The 20,811-nt window shown below is 46.6% G+C and overlaps 1 protein-coding gene across 8 annotated transcripts in view; it reads right to left on the bottom strand.

The window, feature by feature from the left end:
* LOC142575822 (uncharacterized) overlaps positions 1–20,811 on the bottom strand; it is a 58,264-nt gene that overhangs the window by 13,239 nt on the left and 24,214 nt on the right. For 2 of the 8 annotated variants that reach the window (XM_075685503.1, XM_075685505.1), the window contains 3 exons: positions 13,082–13,176; positions 8,813–8,916; positions 983–1,093 (listed from right to left, as the gene is read on the bottom strand). The exons of 1 other annotated variant lie outside the window; for it this stretch is intronic. In XM_075685503.1, coding sequence (XP_075541618.1) covers positions 983–1,021 — 39 coding nt within the window. In that variant the 5' untranslated portion in view covers positions 1,022–1,093; positions 8,813–8,916; positions 13,082–13,176. Of the gene's footprint in view, positions 1–982; positions 1,094–2,414; positions 2,546–6,555; positions 7,567–8,812; positions 8,917–13,081; positions 13,177–20,811 lie in introns of those variants that run through there. 5 more of the 8 variants (XM_075685508.1, XM_075685510.1, XM_075685504.1 and 2 more) reach the window with 5 other exon arrangements.

Below are 20,811 nucleotides of genomic sequence, written 5' to 3'. Positions count from 1 at the left end.
TGGGTAAGATAGCATCACAATGAATTACAGGGTGTATCGCCAAATGTTTAAAGAATTATAGCAATCGAGAAAAATATGATCAGTAACGTTGCGAAGTTAGATTTACCCCCAGGAAGCACTTCTAAAGCACTGAAGAATAGTTTCCCTCGTCTTATTTGTACTCGCAGTTAATGCGGAACTTAGGCCAACTAAACTGAGTCAAACGCTGACTAAATATTCTTACTAGAAGGAAGATTAAACTTTCCGAATGTATGGCGCATCGTAGCCCGAGAGGATGAGTAAAATACCTACTGCAAAAGGGGCAGAATATTTTTGAAAAAAGAAAAAAAAATTCCGGCAACCTTTACTATATGTATTCTATCATATGACAATAAATTCATTTTACTAACAAAGCCAGACTAGGTTCGTTACTAATGAGTGAGTATATTTTCGCTAGGTTTGTGCAGCTGGCAGATCAGTTCAATAGATATTCAAGAGAAGATTCGTTGCCGTACGTTAGATGACAGTGGATGAATGCAAAGGATAAAATACGCAAGGTGTTTATATTAAAATGATGTGTTTGTGTGAGTGAAAGCATCGCGATGTCTGCTGTATGTAGACTGCGCTTATGTGCTTTTACCAGTACAGGTTGTTATCAAAGAACACGTCAAGATATCGAAATGAAGCAACTTCATCCAGTGCCATGTGGTTTAATAATAACAGTAAACGTTTAACAGGTAGGGACTGGCTACATGCGCGAAATGCAACATATTTAGTTTTCTTAACGTTAATTGTAAGTTTGACGAATAAAACCGTGTATAGGCCCTTTAACTCTTCGTTTGCGTTAATATATAAGTCATAAACGTTGTCATCTCTAAGCACAATGCAAATGTCGCGGGCATACAAAAGGACTTTATTAATTTTATTATTATTGCTAAGTCGTAATAGTTAAAGAAAATAATTTTGTCTGGAGAAAATAACCTTTTGTGACCCCAGTGCTCACCATATGGGTGTCTTCGTTGCTGCTTTCGCTCTCCGCCATTGCTCGACCGGCGAGCTGTCGGGACCCCTTGGTTGGACCTGGTCTTCTGGCTTCTCCGGCACTCTCCACCGACTAAAGTGAGCATAATTTCAATATAAGAGATTACTGTCCCATTACAAAATACATAAGTAGCATGAACAAGACTTAGGTCGAGGAGGAGTAGCACGCAGAACACGTCATAAGTCCGTTCAGCTCTTGTAGTCTTGTCTCGGTAGTTATTCTTTTTATTTGCCACCTTGTACACTTATAGAGATTCCCTCATACATGTTGTACACTCATGCAAATGGGAGTACTTGGGTGAAAAGCTGCGTTTTGCCACCTTGACGAGGCCCGTTGCCCCTGAAGTCAGTCCTTGGAAGCGGTGCAATTACCAAGCATTCGTTCATAAAAATAAAAAATAAACAGCGATAAAGAGAAATAATGAAAATTGACAAACGACAAAACCGATACTCAAAGAGAAAGAAAGAAAGCAAAAGCGGTGGAACCCATCTCATGATGAATGTCGACGGTAATGCGTTGCCATTAAATCAGTATAGCGACACAAGGTACTGCCAACGCCGAAACTAGTTATGCAAGATGCGTGTACTCCAGCGAGACTCCTCCTTCGCGCTCCGCTAATAAAACACCGCGACACCAGGCGCCACTGCCACGAAGGCTGCACGTGGTCTCTGAAATACATGTGGCGCCGGTGCGTACAAGCGCTGAGAAACGCATCATGCGGCCATCGGGCTCCTCTAACGCATTTCATTTAAGACATGCTGCGCCATGTAGTAGCACTGCCGAGGAGTCCGCGCGGCACTGTATTTACTGAAGGGGGCCAACGAAGGGTAGAGGGGCATTCATCGAGTCCATATACTGCAGTAGGCCTCGCCGCGGCGGCAAGCGGTCGTGGCCGTACTCGAGCTAAGCCTAGCCGTAGTTAGGCCTTACCCCTTGATCCAGTGCAATAAAAGCAGCAATGTTCGCTCACTGTTGAGAAGTTCACGGTTCTGCGCACCAAGATTCTTAAGTTCATACTGAAGATAATCACTGAAGCGCTGAAAAAACAAACCCCATACGAAACACGCTTTTGCCGGCTGCGCGTTCCGAACCACTCCCCTCGCCCCGCCCGCAAGGGCAGTGCTGCTCGAGCGTTCGTTAAATCGCTTGCGTAACATGCAAACGCTAAACTTGAGAAGAGGTGTGGCTAGAGCGCATCGCGAGCGCACAATGTCTCCTGCAGGATAGAATTCCTCCGCTCGCTAAGCAATGTGATCTGGTGCTAATCTCAGTCAAAAAAAGCTTGAGCAATCAGTGCCGCTAAAACAGTCATTCGGATTGTCTAAGCACATCGCTAGTTAAAACCTTGCCATTGCGTGTACCATTGGCGGACGTAGGTAGGAAACTCGCTCACCGGTCGAGCAGGCGGCTGCGTTCCACAGCTCGCGGCTCCAGACTCGGGTTCCTTGCTTCTTCTTCTCCTTCTTCGTGATTTGATGAGAGGGAAAATACACTCCCTACCCACGACGGGGGATTGGCGAAGGAGCGGGCAGTCAACGCAAAACCGTTATAGAAGAATGTGTGTTTATAAAAAAGAGAGCTAGCTACAAGATAAACCATCTTAGTGAAAGTTATTAGAATTTTGTAAAGTGGTACAAAATAAATCGGTAAATTAACTAGGTATTCTCTTTGTGTCACCAAGGAAGTCCCATACACAAGGAATGTATATGTTCCAGTGTTTTAAAAACCAACTGTATCTGCCCCATTTTAGTATTTAAAGTAATGCGTAATTTTCTGAATGGAATTTCGAAGTATTTCTTTCTTTGTATTGCGAATCGGTGGCAGGTGATGATGATGATGATGCCTCAATGGCACAAACTCCCTATGGGGGATATCTCAGGAATCGTGTGGTATTATGATTGGAAAAATAAAATAAATTAGTTAATAAATAAATAACACAAATAAAGGAAAATAGATATATAATCCAGAATGAAAAATAGACTGTGAATACATGAGATAAAGTAGTGACCAATACTATAGTAAGTATTGCATTGATAGGAATATTAAAAAAAGAAATTAAAAGAAATTATTACTGAAATACATATAATAAAGGATATACTTAAACATCAGTAAGTTAAATTTTGAATAATAATACTAGTAAGATTTAATCTGTGAATTGTTGCGTCTACTTTTTAAATTTTTAAAATAGAAGCACAAGTAAATCAATTGTGAAAACTAAGAACTATTAACAAGGACTAAGAACTATTAACAGTGGGCACGGCGAAAGCGCTACGGGCAAGGTTTTCAAAATGCCCCGTTATTTCCTGGAACAACTGCTGCTGCTGTCAAGTACGCACGCACCTTCGCAGACTATTGCCGAGCTTCATCAAGTATCAACAGAGAGAGAGAGAGAGACAACTTTATTTATCCCACCTTAATGGGAAAGGAAGTGCGGGAAGAAGGCGAGGGAGGTTATCCTACTCGCGGTAGGCCTCCTCTAACACCTCAGCCCACCTCAGGATAGCTTCCTGAAGTTCGGGGTTGTAGCTGCGCATGGCAGCCTCCCACAGCTCCCTACTACTTAAAGCTCTACAAAGCTTAGGGGGAGGGGAGTGGTTCTTGCATTGCCACATAATGTGGTTAAGGTCCGCTCTGCTGGCAGGACAAAACTTGCCAGCAGAGGTTTGTGCCAGGTGAATTTTGTGACGTAAGGCAGGAGATATAAAAGTGCGAGTCGGTAGTTTACGCCATAGTACCTCGTGTATGCGTGACGACCGAATCATTAAAGGAGGGAGGGTTAGGCGACCTAGGCGGTAATGCCCGCAAATGTCGTGGTAAGTAAGTAATCTGTCTTTGGAGGTGAATGCTGGAGGGAGATTATTGGCGTCTGAACCGTCCCCTGCCTGTGCTCGGTTCGTGAAAGCTCGAGCACTTAGGTGGGCCGCTTCATTGCCGATTAGGCCTGCGTGAGCAGGTGTCCAGATTAAACTCAGAAGTTGGGCTGGCGGATTGTGAGATAGAACTGCCAGGGCTGTCCTGCAAACCCTACCCGCTCCAAAGTTGTGTATGGCAGTTTTGGAGTCACTTACTATGACTGAGTAATTGGGTATTGTCGCGGCGAGTGCCACCGCCGCCTCCTCTGCCTCCTCCGAGGAAGAGGCTGTAATGGATGCTCCCGTCGCAATACTGCCAGTGGAGTCAACAACTGATATGGCGAATTTATGTCCACACGGATACCCTGCGGCATCGACATAGAGCACGTCTTTGTAGTTAAATAACTTTTTCTGCAGGGCTTTAGCTCGTTGTTGCCTTCTATGTTCGTGATGAACAGGGTGCATATTCTTAGGTAGAGGAGGGATATGAAAGTGCTCATGTATCGAGTGGGGAATATTGAATTTCTCATTGGTCATGGGTGCTGGGGCAATACTTAGGGAGTTTAGGATGTGCCTACCAGTGTGGGTGTTCGATAAGCGCTGGTATTGAGCGGTCAGGTGGGCTTCTGCGAGCTCACTAAAAGTATTCAAGGTACCTGTAGCCAAACGTCTCTCAGTAGAAGCTCTACTTGGCACTCCAAGGGCAAATTTGTAGATTCTGCGTATCAATGAGTTAACTTTATCTTCCTCGGCCCTAGTTAAGTGGAGAGAGAGTAGGGAGAATGTGATTTTACTGACAGAAAACGCCTGTACCAGTCTTAGCAATTCTGCCTCGCGGACACCTCCGTGCTTATTGTACACCCTTCCTATTAGCCGTGTGGTATGACCTACGCTGGCAGTAACCGTATGAAGTGTATATGTATTGAGTCTGTTAGATTGAATGTGCATGCCAAGTACACGGATTTTGTCTACTACGGGAACTTCCTTCCCGTTAATGTTAATCTGAATGTTCGGCGTAACACGTTTATTTGCGGATAGAATTAACAGCTAAGATTTGGTGGGCGAGCACTCGAGGTTTATGAACCCGGCTCTCGTAGCCACTGCGTCTGCAGCCTCTTGTAAGGAATCTTGAATGTAGCCATCCGAGCCACCCTTAATCCATAGGGTAATGTCGTCTGCATATAAGGAATATTGGAGATCCGGTATTTGTGCTAGCTTCCCAGCAATAGACCTCATAGCTAGGTTAAATAGAAACGGCGAGAGCACAGATCCCTGAGGAGTGTCAAAGCTACCTAGGGTGATTGGGGGCGAAGTTTTATTATTGAGACTTATGATATCTGTGCGATTGGTAAGAAATTCGCGGATGTAGTCATGCATTTTTCTACCGCACTTAATAACATTCAACTCACGTAAGATAGATCCATGATCTATGTTGTTGAATGCACCGCGAAGGTCGAGTCCTAAGATGGCTTGGGTGTCTTAACTAAACGTAGGAGTGAGAAGGTCATGCTTGAGCCTCAGCATGGCGTCCTGGCAAGAAAGCGACTGGCGAAAGCCAATCATCTCCGGCGCGAAAAACTGATTGTCTTCCGCGTATTTATTGACGCGATTAAGCATGACATGTTCGAGCGTTTTGCCCAAGCATGACGTGAGGGAAATAGGTCTAAGATTAGCTATGTCAGAGGGTTTATTGGGTTTGGGAATAAAGATTACTTTAGCAGTTTTCCATGAGCTCGGAAGAGAGCTGTTATCGAAGCAATGGTTAGAGTATTCTGTGAGGGCAGAGATTGATTTGTCGTCCAGATTTCGGAGTAATTTATTATTTACATTATCTATACCGGGAGCAGATGTAGATTTAAGGGAAGCTAAGGCATGTGAACGTGAACGGATAAGTTGCCGTGTCGAAATCACGAAGCAGCTTTAGTTTCGCAGAGGTACGCCTCGCACAGACATGGCAGATGCGTTATCGCCCAACACGTAAAACTCACGCCTGTACTACAAAGAAACATTTGGTGTCCGTATTCAGTAGCATGCTCGGAAGTGCCACAACATCGATTTTCGCTTGCGATTGGTATTTTAAATTCGAAAAAGGTCCTTAATGAACCGCGGACCCGGGACCCTGTATGGTCTATTACTGCCGATTACGATAGCCGTTTCTTGTTTTTCACGCGAAGGATATGCAACGTTTCCTTATTTCAATGATGCCTTTCAGTCAACACGTCTGCCTAGTTTTATATATTGGTCAGAGAAGCGCAGGCTAGTGCTGAGAGCCTTCCGCGACAGCAGATATACTTGTGCTTATGACGCGTCACATCGGCGGTCATCGCTTCTTCTGCTGGCACTGTAGACATGAAAAAATGGTTCATTTCAGAACACCGATGATTTATCCTTCTTAGACTTCTTTATTCCTGAGCCTAGACGCCCCGATAGCGTGCAGACAGACTGGGCGGATACACTAGGCCTAAGCTTCGCTGGGAACAAATCCCGGCGCGGGTAGCTGGCGAAAGTTAAAATGTGTGTATTTGAGCCTCAGGACTTTTTTTTAGTACAATAGGAAAAGTGGAAGCGCGCGATTCACCTCAGCTTTGTTATCGGTGCAATAATGTCAGTCAGCGGTAGGCTTCGGACTCGGGCTCCGTTCGAGCGCGTCTGAACGACTTCTGGAGTTCATGGCCACACCACAACATTGTGACAACGGCGACAACTCCCAGTCATATGTTACGTGCAAACTACTAAAAAACGGGGCGTTCTCTGCGTTTGCGGGATTTCATTCAAGAATTTAGCTATCCGCACAATCAAAAGGGAAAATTCAAAAAACGAAAGTGATCTTCAGTGTCAAATGTGCATGAATAAACAGGGCAGCTCACCCACCTTTTTGCAAACTGCGACACGAAATAAAGTTTTATGACCCGAAGATATAGCGTTATTTAGGACAAAAGACTAGTATCAAGCGATAAAGTTGCACAATCATTTCATATTCAGAACTGCAGCGAGAACCAGTGCCTGTACCGTATAAGCCAGTGCGCCCCAGCGTCATGGCAGTGGAGTCAGAGTCTCTTCCAGTGTGACTCAACTCTTATCCAGCGTTCTCACTGATGTTCCAATGAGTCCCAGCGAGCGCTAGGGTACCCATTGCGATCCAGTTTCAAAAAACGCGCTTGTTTCACAATGGAAGGCACTGGAAGACGCTGGTTTTTGCAATAGGGAAACATCTTGCCTGCAGGCAGAAATGATACCACTTGAGAAAAGAGGGCGATGGAACGCAGCTTTCTTCAACTGAGGGGTCAGTCCACATCACGCTGTCAGCTGTCTGTCCATATGCAAGACACAAATCCCCTCGTCCTTGTTACGTGACAGATTTTGTCCATTTTATTTGCATTCTTAGGATTCCGTCGGGAGCCATCTTGTTGATGAATGACTCGCTGAGCCCCACTGACGTGTCTTCGGACGTTCCACATACAAGTGCCCGTGACCGCCATGAATTGACGCCAGAAGGTCCACGAATAATAATCTCAAACTCGTACTCCTCACACCGAGGAGTCAGCGTGACGACGTCGAGTTTGGCTTCCGTATAGAACGGGCCAGTCCGCTCGTATGTGACTACGAACACGCTGTCGTGATGCAGCCGGAGGACCATGCGCATGCTGTTCTGCTTGATGGTGGGATCTTGCAAGACGAGCTCAGCGCGGTCCTCTGCAAGACACACGAGAGGACACTCAGCAAAAACTGGCATCAGGAACCACATCACGGCCTAGCTACAACACCCATCGCCGCTTTCTAGCATGTTTGAGAGCGGTAATGTCGCTGCGTGCAAGTGCTTATTCACTTTTTAACGCGATAGTGTCCAGGGCCCCTTGTCGCAAAAACTCCGGTGTCGGCTTCAGACGTCGCTTGACAAAGAATCGTTCCGAGCCGCAACCATGCAGTCGCTCAGCATGGAGCACAGGCCTTACTGAACTAATTGAATTTCTCATAGTAAGATGCGTCATGAAAATCGTTAAGTACAACCCAAACCCAAGCTGCCGACATGATAGCTTCGGACTGTAATAAGAAGGTACCATAAAACGTGATCCTGTAACGCGGGACCGGCACATAAACTCCTCCTCCAGCGTATCTACCGTTCATAGAGCGACGCGGCCCGCTCGGTGTCGCCATACCCTGCTGCTCCGCTTACCGCCTCAATTGTTCCGCTGCACCCTCCGCCTTCGCTTTTCTCCTCGCGTTCTCTTCGTTATCGCAGTCTTTCATCCCTCGCAGCGCTCCCCGTTCGCTCTCTCAATCGTCGCTGCACTCGTTAGCTCGGATACGCTGACGGACACCGCCGACGCCGAGGGACGTCGAAACTCAACGCAGAAACGGGCGCCTAAGGGAGACGGTCTCAAACAGCTCATTTATTTTACGAGCTACTACATCCTTTGTCGTGTGCGGCAGGTAAGTGTGAGACCCTTTTTCATTCTCATTAGGCTGACGTGTCTTCCTTTGTATTTAAGATGGGGAGACGGCATTCAACTACAAATAATGCTGAGGAGGTTCATGCCATGATGAGGCTGTGTAAAACATGCGCCTTAACGGGTAGGCGTCAGTGTGCTCCTGATGGCCCCTTCGCAATTTCTAATAGCTGAACACGACGGGTCAAAACATTCACTCACATCCGTTTGGCGCGTTAACATGCTTCCTGAATCCATGTGATATAAATAATTTTTTTTCGACGTTACCACTGAAGTCCATCAATGACTACTATATTTTAAAAGGTCGAAATCGATGCATTGCGGTTCCCTAGTCCACCTGGCACCTTAGAGCAGTACTCCTGCACAGCTAGCTCCGCATTGCAAAGGCCAGTTTCCAGGCTGCTGCTACGGTGACATGCAGCGCGAGTTATCACTCCCAATTGTTACATCGGAATACAGTTCGTGTTCACTTTCTTGTTGTACTGACTTACCCTGCATTTCAATCACGCTGACGTTGTGGTGCTGCGCCAGATGAGCGGCCAGCTCGTTCAAGCGCTGGACCCAGCCGCAGCCCTTGTGGAGGCAACGAACTTGTCTGCATACAAAAAAAAAAACATTGCACCACTCATTATCTTTGAGGTTGCACCAAGAATCCAGCTTGTTTTACAGCGAAGCTCTTTATGAGTTGAGAAGCTCACGAACACCTTCCATGCCTCCTTCACGATTTTCTGAGAAATACAAATAGACCTTCAAGTTTATATCTTGAGAAAGCAGAAATTATTTTAGGGGTGATAGGCGGCCAACATTTGACTACGTCGATTATTTGGAATTGATGAAATATTGCTAAACCTTTGTTACTAGCCGCTTTAGAGTCTGTATACGAAACACATAATGTTTCTATACCCTGGGGGGGAGGGGGGGGGAGGGGGGTCGGCGAAGCACTGCTGTAATTTCATAATTAGAAAGAAATTGACGCCACGCCATCATTGACGTTTATGGAACGTTTCAACTGGTGTAGGCTATTTTGTTTGAAAAATATTTATCGAATATTTGTGATACTTGTTTATTCCCTATTTTGATACGTTCTACGAAGCTGGTAGTCTAGTTTTCCTGTCGCCTTTGAGACCTAGGTGAATCACGTAGCTTTTATTGTATTAAAGTATAGAATCACGTTAGGAATGACGTCCGATCAATGCTTCGTTTGCGTTCATTAATTATACCCTTCGTAAAGAATATTTATAGAAGTCATGCACAATGCCATACCGCCATTATCTGCAAGGATACAAGGAGTCCTAGAAAAACTGACATTGAGTAGAAAATCAATAATATTGGGCGGTATAGCAAGTTTGATGTATGCCAAGCGTTGACGGTGCGCTAATTGGAAGCATTGCAAATAATAACTCAACCCTCATTTTCCTGCCCTGTCATTAGCGTTTTACGAGGTGTGTAGTGTGTTGCCATCATTTTCTCAATGAACTCCAGAAAACTACGTTAGTACTTGGTGAAAAGGGGACCCGTTAATTGTAATTGCAGGCTACCATTAATGTCCGTCGTTTAATTTCGTCCTTTGCAATAAATAAGGTACTCATATGCTCCCGTGTTTTATGGGTAAGGTTTATCGGCAGTGCAAAATTGCTCTCGCTGAATAGCAATAACAAATTCCGCCAAGTTTTAACCAACGAAAATAGGGGAGAATGCTATGAAGAATCGGCATACGAAGCTAAATACCTGCGCAAAAAATACTGCCTTTACAAAAGATTCCTGACAGAGTGCCTGAATGTGTCTTACAGCCGAAATCAGCAATCCCTGGCAAAAAACTCTATTATAATAATATTTAGAACTCCTACACAGTGTCTCTTTACTTTACTGACAATATATTTAAATTTACATTCTGGTAACATTTCTTCATACACTGTCAAAACACTTCTTTCTTATTTTTGTATGAAGAATACTTTAACTACACCGTTCACAGACTTCCTTCTGAGTTTTGTATGAAGGATATTTTAAATACATTGTTTTAAGCATTCCTCCTTACTCTTGTATAAAGAACATTTTCAATACACTGTTAAAAATCTTAATTCTTACTTTTGTATGGAGAACATTGTTTGTACACCGTTACTAGGGTTCCAATTTAATTCTGTATAAAGAATATCTTAACCGTTAACATACTTTCTTCTAACTCCTGCCTAAATACCCACATTATTACTCCGTCAAAAGGACTGTTAGTTTTGTGTAAAGAATGCTTTATTACTATACATGAAAATCTTTTTTTTTCTGTTGACGTACTGAGCATGTAGTACGTCACAGCTTGTATTTATTTGCCAAAAATATTTAGAGTAGGAAGTGGCTTGAGAACTTTCGATGAATTTTTCTTAACACAATAATGTCGATATATGACACACTCACGAATCAAGCCCTTTGTTTAAAGCACCATTCCAATCCAAGGAGATGGCGAATTATTCACAGAGCGCTACTAAAATGTTTGAAGGAATATGTTAGTAAACTGCTATTAACGATAACTTCTTATGGGTTCTACGGGACTAAGTGAGCCTACGGTGAAGCTACCGCAGTCCGAAAAAATTAGCTCGCGCTACACCAGTGGACCGGTCTGACGATATCGGAGTCCTATGCAGGCCGCGCACCTGGTGCACAGACTTATCTCAGCTTTAGGGCGGACGATTAGAGGCCGATTTGCGCTCGACCTGCACCACCCGCTGGCCGCACCCGTGCGGTCATGCGGAAAACTGCACATTTCGCGCACTGGTGCACAAATATCGATCTACACTGGGCCCGCACATACAGTGTACACTGAAGCGTGTGTACCAGCCTGCGAAATCAGCAATCGCCCGACCACAGGCGTGCGGCAGGCAGGCGGTGCGGCGTGCGGCTTCAGCGTAAATCGGCCCTCACCGCGCACTGCTTCCGCAAGGCCACCAATTTGATTTCTAACGAGATCATCAGGTCAATGCACTCCGCAATATAAATAGTACGTCCTAATCTGGAACATGCCAGCACGTAGCGTCACAATACCTGTTAAAACAAGAGAAAAAGAGCCGAAACTCGGAGTAACACGGTGCCGGAACGTTGCCTCTACAAGACTAAAAGGTTGCAAAATACAGCTCATGTTGAGTGAGAGCGTGTTGACATGAGAATGCGCAGATGGCGAAGACCGAGAAGCGCTGAACTCGTTGCAAGGGTCAACTTTCTGTGACGAAAGAAGTGATCCTTGCTGTATAAAAAAAATGCAGCCTTGTTCGCGTCCCTATTCGCTCGCTTTCGTCTCTGCCTGTTACAGACGGCTCTTCCACATTAGAGGAAACTATTAGGACGTTACATCAAAGCTAAATCAAATTAATTATAAATTTCAGCTGATCTGCTTTACGCGTGATTTTGGCTTGATGTCTGAAACCATATCGATTAGCGATAATTGCTCACTCATAATATTCACTGCTTTTGCTTCGTAGCACGGCAATAAGTTCTAAGCTTAGGTAAGGTTTTCCGGTGGCCTTACGGAATTCCTAATTATTGCATTCCACGGTACCAAGAGCCAGGATATCAATGGTGATGCTTTTGCCATGCTTAGCACGCCTTAAAATTTTTAACGTCGTAGCCGCAATGCGATGGACATCTATTTAACTATAAAAGTACTACTATAACAGGTTTCAACATTATCTTGCGCTGGTCTCCACGAAGCAAGGTATTGTGTTTGAGAGCGGCAAGTGCTAAAAGATATTTTGTGCAAAATATATTAACCACCTGATTCACCCTATATGATATTATTTTTAAATCTTTATCTTGTTTGCAGGGAAGGTCCGTTTTAGGAACAATATTTGTCACGAAAAATAAAACCACGCCGCCCCTAACAGCCGAACAACATTAAGCTGGGGGGGGGGGGGGGGAAACAGAGTTGTCTCTTCAGGTTCTTTTTCGACCTCGGCCATAAAGCACATTTCTCCATCTAAGTCCGCCAGAAAACGATGCACACACAAAGGCCCGCGCACTTGTCACCGAGAGGTGATGACTGTCTTGGTGTCATTCAACCTTCGCAAGCTAGAGGCGTGTACATGGTTTGACCAAAAGGGGGGTTTATTTCGGCAGTGGTCAAGGCGAAGCGGGTGGATTCAAAGAATGTCACATGCTTCTCTCGAGCGACAGCACGAATTTAAGAGTGGTCGGAGTCGATGCAAAGAAGGAGACTATCGCCATCGATATCAGTTCCTTTGCGACGCCGGCGTGGTACGGTCAAAGCGATGTAAATGTTTGGTGGTGTATTGTAGCAGCAATTTAGCTATTTCTGCTGTGATTTATGATCATGCTGTGTCGTAGCTGGATCAGCAACAGAGGCACATAAGCCACCATGCTCGCGAAACCCACGGCGTTTTCATCTTTCCGTTACGTGGACGTTTCAGCAACTTCGCTGCCAACTGCGATACAGGAAGTGTACAAACACTACGTTTTCACCAATGTCGCGATGACTTAATGCGTGTTAAATAATGTATAATCATGCACTCCGCCCTTACTTTTCCCTGCTCAGGCTGTACAGGATGAGAAGTCGTGAAATATTTAGCTTATAATTTCAAGCTTTCCTGTCTTACTTGTTTAAAGCACACATCTGATTGTCAGACAGTAATACACAGCCTAACTGCTACTCACTTCTTGTTTCTTTCAGGATACAACGGCCAGAACTGCAGAGCAATGAGGTCACAGAAAGAAACATATCTATTATAGGTGAGGTGCAGCGTAGTCAAATACTTGCTTACCGAAACCCACACGTGGGTTCATGGCTGGCGATAAGGTCTAGCCTGGCTATGGCAGTACACCCGGCAGCCCAATTCATACACCGGGTGTACGGAATCTGCATTAAAAAGTAGGCAAGTTTGTTAATCGTAAAAGGCACAAAAATAAGGGTGAGCATTCTATAGCTGATAAATGGCACGCGTTCACTGCTATAATAACACGTATCTCATAAATAAGCCAAGGAGGGCGAGTGCTAGTCTGTGTTTCAAGGAACATGCGCGCTTCTAGCGGTTGTCAGGCATCCCAAGATCTCGCAGAACCAAGTAAAATAAGATGTGAATGTTCACATTTCTTGTCATTCAGAAGTTCTTAGAAACAATAAAATTTCAATGAACGGTAAGCAGCTCTCCCTTCTGTTTAGTTATTTTTATTTCTCTTTTTGTAAATTTCAAATCTGACGAAGTGCGGGCTCGCATCCACACACCGTTGCCACTCGCTCAACAATATCACAAGTCGGACCACGCTTCGTCATCTGCTTCGGTTCTCGTGCCAATTGTGACGATGGGAATATGAGCAGGATAGGCGTGATCAGGTGTGCAAGGAACGGAAGAAGCAGGAAACCTCGTCAACTAATCATTAGACGAGGATGGCTAAATCGGGATGTCACATGTCTTATGCGGCTCTAAGGTGTTCTAGAACCACCATTTTCACTTCTGCGAAGTTTTGCAGGTTTCTGAATGAGACCAGGTAAGGACAAGTATATATCGCTAATTTCTGAGCAGGTATTCATTTTGCCAGAGTAAAACCGTTCTGTGAAAGCCTGCGTGGGCTCTCATAGGACCAGTGTCGACTCATTCGTCACGACGACAGCCCGGCTGCTGTCGGTGAAATAGGTGTAAGGAAGGGCTTGAATGCGTGTACGTCGATTTTGTTCACTCTTTGTTGACATGCACCGCCAAAGCAAGTAGTTCAAATGATAAGAGCTATTATAGACAGCTTCCTTTCATGCAGCTTAACGTATCCAGTTTAAAATTCTGCCACTTTTTACTTCTAATACTGCCGCTGAAATGCATGTATTGAACTGAACTTTCTATGAGGCACAATAAATGTGCACCATCATAACAGACCCTATGACCAGCTCGTGACCATAATAATTTTCGCATTGGTTTCGATGTTGTAGAATCTATGTTCGCATATTGTGTACAAGTTTGAGTTGTGAATGAAGATTGCTTCTGCAGGCTGATACTTTCGTCTTTTCCCAGTACGAGATGTGTCAATGAAAAGAAAAACATTCGAATTTTACTTGTGTTGAGTTTTCACTAAATAAGAAATAGACCCGCTTTACTTGATCCACTTCACAATACACGAACGAAATTAACGATTGATGGTGCCATCAAGTTATTTTCTTTATCCTACCTCCCACCGCAAGTTACGAATTTCAAAGTGACTACTTTCACGACATGACGAAATTTAACATTTTACCTGGGAATATTGGCGGTTAATGAGCTTTGCTATATAAACATTTCTCATAACTACTCGGCACTTGTGTGAATAGAAGTTTGCAAGGCAAAGGCGGCAGAAAAAACAGCGCTTCGTAAACACGGACCACTTCAGTGGGTTCTACTCCGCAATTCGGACAGTGTCGCCGTGCGCCCATGGGGGCCTGCAAATGAGCACCAACGCATCCCCCTTGCATACGAAGTGGGAAAAGAGGATTCCCGCGGCATCCCTCTTCCTCGTCACTGAGTACCCTTTCCTTGTACCTTTCGACCTTATCAGAGACGTTAACAAAACACTGCTTTGATGGCGAATTCTTTGCAGTTGGATACCCGGCTACCAGCAGTCGGGTGGTACCCGGTTGCCTATACGGCTACCTATACGTGCCTATAACCCGCTTCCGCCGTCTACAGGCACGCGACAGAGAGTACCAAGGGAGGAATGGGGAATTTCGGAACCCTGGTTTCATTAACACCTCAGGATCAGGGCTATTTAAAAAGAAGAAAACCATGATTGAATGGGGTACCCGCCGTGGTGGAGTAGTGAAAATGGAGTTGCACAACTGATCGCGAAGGCGTGGGATCAAGTCACACAAGCCGCATATAAATAGGGGCGAAATCTCAAATCGCCCGTGTACTATTCCTTGGGTACACGTTAAAGAACCCCAGGTGCTCCGGAATGATACGAAGTCTAATGCTACGGCATGCCTCTTAATCATATCGTGCCTTTAGCATGGAAAATCTCACCAAAAGGAACGGAAAAAGTAAGTGAGCGAGTAATCTGACGACATTGCGGCTTCGGATAGAGTTGTAGATTCGGAAGCGTTGGGGCGATAGCAAAGAATTGTGTCCACAAACGAGGAAGGTTCGCGACCATAAAGAATAAAAGAGTGAGAGAATCCCGTGGTAGACTGAGTGGTGCTTTTGTAAGCATACTGCAACAAACGGGGGTGGGATGCGGTCCCAGTTGGTGTGGTCAGCGGAGATGTACATGGCGAGCATGTCACCGAGAGCACGATTGAAGCGTTCAGTCATACCATTGGTTCGCGGAAGATAGGAACTTGTAGTTCTACGGACAATGTTGCATTAGCTAAGGAGGGTTTCTACAGCTTCGGATAGAAATGAACGACCGCGGTCAATCAGCAACTTGCGAGGCGCACCGTGTCGAAGGACAAGGTTGCTAAGGATCAACAAGCCGAGCTCACGTGCTGTGGCCGCCGGCAGCACTGAAGTTTCGGCGTAGCGCGTGAAGTGGTCCACAGTGATGACCGAGCGGTTACCATCTGGGGTGTGTAGAGGTCCGTACAAATCAATGCCGATACGGTCGAAAGGTCAGGAGGGACAAGGCAATCGTTGTAGCGGCCCTACTATCTGGTGAGGTGGGCTCTTACGGCGTTGGCACTTGGAGCACGAGTGGAGGTGCTGCCGAGCGAAGCGGTGCATTCCTCGCCAGTAGAATCGAAGCCGTAGGCGTGCATACGTCTTTAGTGCACCAGCATGCGCGCATTGCAGATCCGCGTGAAAAGAGGCACACAAGTCGGAACGTATGTGGCGAGGAATCAACAGCAACCATTCACGGCCATCACTTAAGTAGTTGCGGCGGTACAGAAGCCCTTCGCGGAGGCCAATTCGACTAGGTACAAAATGTCCTGAATGACAAAGGCGAGCTGAGCATGCCACTGCAGGTTGAATGTGCTACGCGCTTGCAGTACGCAGGGAGACGTCGGAAAGCGGAATCGCCTTCTTTGTTAACTTGCGGGACAGTTCTCCACTAAGAACAGAAACAGCGGCTCCAGTATCAACGAGTGTTTGCCCGGAAACAGCCTCGATATTCATGGTTATTTCGTTCGCAGGTAGAAATCAAGGCCATGAAGTTATCGACATGAGCGCAGTTCTTGCCTCCGGCTCTGCGATGCCGAGTACTGCGAATCCGAGAACGGAGTTCCAGATCGAAAAAGGAAGCCAGCGCCTCCAACAATTGATAGCACGCTTTGAAGGCTAGATGAGCTCGGCGTTTTATATAAATTCAAAGAAAGAGACAACGGCTGATCGGGCCGAGCACGAGCAACAACAACCGTCTTCTGCCTCTTCCGTCATCTGATGGCGCCCGGGTACATTATATATATATATATATATATATATATATATATATATATATATATAAATATTGTAAGCATTTATGCGGACTTCATCTTCATCTGTACAAAGTCATCATCAACCATCGGCTCGTGTTCGTCTTTGAATCGGCGCCATTTTTCCTTTTTGGAATAAAGCGTCGTCTCGACCGTGGTATTTCAAGTGGTGGAGGCGCTTTAAGATCCCTACGACCTCAATCTACTTCAAGATCTCTCCTGGAGCTACGTTCGGGACGCCGCTTACGCCAAAAGGCCGCCATGTCGCAAGACCAGACCGCAGCGTCCACCATCTCGGTTCAAGTGCCAACCACCCCCACTCCGAGCCCTACCAACAACCGGTATCGCGATCCTGACATCTTCTCTGGCTTGCCTGGTGAGGACGTTGAAGACTGGCTCGACAACTACGATCGTGTCAGCGAATACAACAACTGGAACGAGACATGGAGGTTAAACAACGTGCCATTTTAGGTCTCTCAAGTAGCCAAGACATGGTTCCTGAATCATGAGAGAGACTTCCGTGATTGGTCGTCTTTCAGGGAGCAGCTACGGCGGATTTTCGGCACACCCTCGGTTCGTTCGGAAGTTGCAAAAAAGAGGCTGTCTGAACGCGTCCAGCATTATGGCGAGTCGTATACCTCGTACATTGAGGACATCCTCGCGCTTTGCCGCCGTGTCGACAGTGCCATGCCAGAACCTGATCGCGTGCGACACCTTCTTAAGGGTATCGGATCTACTGCCTTCAACGCACTCGCCGCTTAAAACCCTTCGACGGTGTCGGACGTCGTCTCCGTCTGTCAGCGCCTCGACGCCCTGCAATCAGTCCGCTTGCAACCGGACTTTTCCGACAACCCCCTGGCAAACAGTATTGAGCTCCGGTCTATCATTCGAGCCATAATTCGTGAGGAATTGCAAGCGCATGGCTCACCCCCTTGCAGCAGCGCTCACGTCCAACCGGCTTCTACTGACCTGCGCGGTATTATTAAGGAAGAATTGGCCTCCCTGCAGAACGCCCAGCATACCAACGCTTCTCCTTGCCCACAACCGGCTTCTTACGCCCAGATTGCTGCAATGCCAGTCGCGCCGTCTCCAATCACACCACCTGCGCCTGTTCACGATCACCTGGCACCTTTAGTCACCCGAGCTCCGAACCCGCCTTGCTACTCTGCCTGGCGTTCATCGCGCCCTATCTGCTACTACTGCGGCTTTCAAGGACATATCTCCCGGTTTTGCCGACGCCGCCAACAAGACGAACGTCGTGGTTACGCGGCCTTTGAACGCGATGTGCCACCTTCTCGCGTTTACCGCACTTATGACGATAATCTCCCCGTTCGCCGATCTCCATCTCCGGCCGACTTCTCCAACACCGCACTCAACACACGTGCCTCGAGACGCCGCTCCCCATCGCCGCTCCGACGTTCTGTTTCGCCACTTCGACCTGTCTCCCAACTCCATGTCCAGCGACCGGAAAACTAACCAGTGCAGTTTTTGGAGGGAAAACTGCATCGCCGCGTAGTGCTCCAAGTCCTCCTGAACGTCCATCGAACATGTTATTGGTGTCTGTGGAGGGTGTGCCTTTGTTAGCTCTGATTGACACGGGAGCTACTATATCTGTTATGAGCGCGGACCTGTGCTCTCGTCTGCGGAAAGTGAAGACGCCTCATATTGGATCATCCCTGATTGGGGCTAATGGAGCAATAATTCGACCATCAGGCCAATGTACAGCACGCGTATTCATTGATGGTATCCGTCATCACATTAAGTTCGCGATTTTATTCCCGTGTGCTCATGAATTAATTTTAGGTTGGGACTTTCTCTCGTCAGCGTCCGCTTTAATCTCTTGCCGTCAACGTGTAGTCCATATGACCGAGACAGTTCATTGCAGCGAGAGTGCCGATGAGCCACGACTGCGTTTTCTGATTGCTGCCGATTCTGTTCTGCCTCCCGGCCACGAGCAAGTCATAAGTCTCTTTTCTACAGACATCACCAATGGCGACGTGTTCATCACTCCTTACGGTCGCTGTCTTGGCCGTGGGATTGTCTTCGCTTCCTGCCTGGTGCGGTTCAAAGAAAGCTCTGCGTTAATCATCGCTTTAAACGCGACCACTGAGACAATTCTCCTACCTCAAGGCTCCGCAGTGACCTGTTATGTGGATACGCAACCAGTCTCCCTGCTTCCTCTTGCCGCCTCGCAAGCTCTTCCTCAACAGGACAAATCTGCTTCATCTGCCCTTGCTTTCGTGATAAGTCCTGACCTTACTGCTGCTCAACATGAAGCGTTGCTAAAATTGCTTACTAAGCACCAGGCCTCCTTTGATATGGATACTTCGTCACTCGGACAGACACCCGTTGCCTTCCATCGTATCGACACTGATGGCCAGACTATTGTACGCCGTCGTCCCTACCGAGTCTCTTTGGCCGAACGCAAAATCATCGAGGAGAACGTCGCCGATAGGCTGAAACGAAACGTCATACGTCCCTCCGCCAGTGCTTGGTCATCACCCGTCGTTTTAGTGCAGAAGAAGGATGGATCGGTACGATTTTATGTTGACTACCGTGCGCTAAACAATATCACCCGTAAGGATGTATATCCGATGCCCCGTATCGATGACGCCCTTGATTCGTTGCAAGGCGCGCAATACTTTTCCAGCCTTGATCTTCGCTCCGGATATTGGCAAATTCCAATGCACGAAGCGGACAAAGAAAAGACCGCCTTTTCTACTCCGGATGGTCTTTACGAGTTTAATGTAATGCCCTTTGGTCTATGCAATGCTCCCGCCACATTTGAAAGAATGATCGACACTGTTCTTCGCGGCCACAAGTGGAAAACTTGTCTATGTTACCTCGACGACATCGTCGTGTTTTCCTCGACTTTCACTGACCCTCTGCAACGCTTAGATGAAGTGCTCACATGCCTTTCTAATGCCGGACTTCAACTAAACACGAAGAAGTGCCGTTTCGCTAGCACAACGATTAAAGTCTTGGGTCATCTCGTTAGCAAAGACGGCATCCAGCCCGATCCGGATAAAATTGCCGCGGTGCTCAACTTTGCACGCCCACTTCGTGCAAATGAACTGCGCAGCTTCATTGGACTCGCCTCATACTTTCGACGTTTTATTCGGAACTTTACCAGCATTGCCTCGCACCTTCACAAGCTCCTTGCTAGTTCCAGTTCCTTCGATTGGAACGATCAGTGTGAAGCCGCGTTCCAAGAACTCAAGCGCGCACTAACATCCCCACCTGTTCTTTGTCATTTTGATGACAAGGCGCCCACATTACTGCATACTGACGCCAGCGGTCACGGAATTGATGCCGTACTGCTGCAGCGCGACCACGAATTTTGCGAAAAGGTTGTTGCATATGCAAGCCGCACTCTAACTTCCGCGGAAAAGAAGTACTCGATAACCGAACAACAGTGTTTGGCTGTTGTCTGGTCAATTCAGAAATTTCGTCCATATCTCCACGGTCGACATTTCACGGTTGTGACCGACCACCATGCCCTATGTTGGTTGTCGACGATCAAAAACTTGTCTGGGCGCCTTGGCCGCTGGATACTCCGATTACAAGCATATGATTTCGATGTCATATATAAGTCCGGACGGAAGCACAAAGATGCCGATGCTCTTTCACGATGCCTATTACCACCATCATCGGAGCACATCACATCACCGTGTCAAATTGGCCGCACGGAGGACGCTTCGTCTATTACACCGATTTCTTCCTTGACTCCATCAAACCGCCCTTCAGTGCTTTCCACTCACCAGCACGCCGATTCTTATTGCCATGGTATCATCAATCGCCTTAGCGGTGTTTCATCTCCACCCAATGCCAGGGTACGGAAACAGCTGAAACTGTTCAAGTTTGAAGACGACGTGCTCTACCGGTACATTTTTCACCCGGAAGGCCATCGATGGGTTCCCGTTCTACCGCGCTCTCTTCGCGCTGCAGTTCTGCAGGCCTCACACGATGACCCTACGTCAGGCCACTTGGGTTACCACAAAACACACGAGCGCATACGCAGCCGATTCTATTGGCCAGGCCTTTCCACGAGCATAGCTAGATATGTTGCCTCGTGCACGCTTTGCCAACACCGTAAGCGACCTACTACTGCTCCGGTCGGGACCC

This window comes from Dermacentor variabilis, chromosome 3, assembly GCF_050947875.1.
Source record: "Dermacentor variabilis isolate Ectoservices chromosome 3, ASM5094787v1, whole genome shotgun sequence".
Lineage (NCBI taxonomy): Eukaryota > Metazoa > Arthropoda > Arachnida > Ixodida > Ixodidae > Dermacentor > Dermacentor variabilis.
Note: the sequence above shows the minus strand (reverse complement) of the source record. Positions and strands in the feature narration are given on the sequence as shown.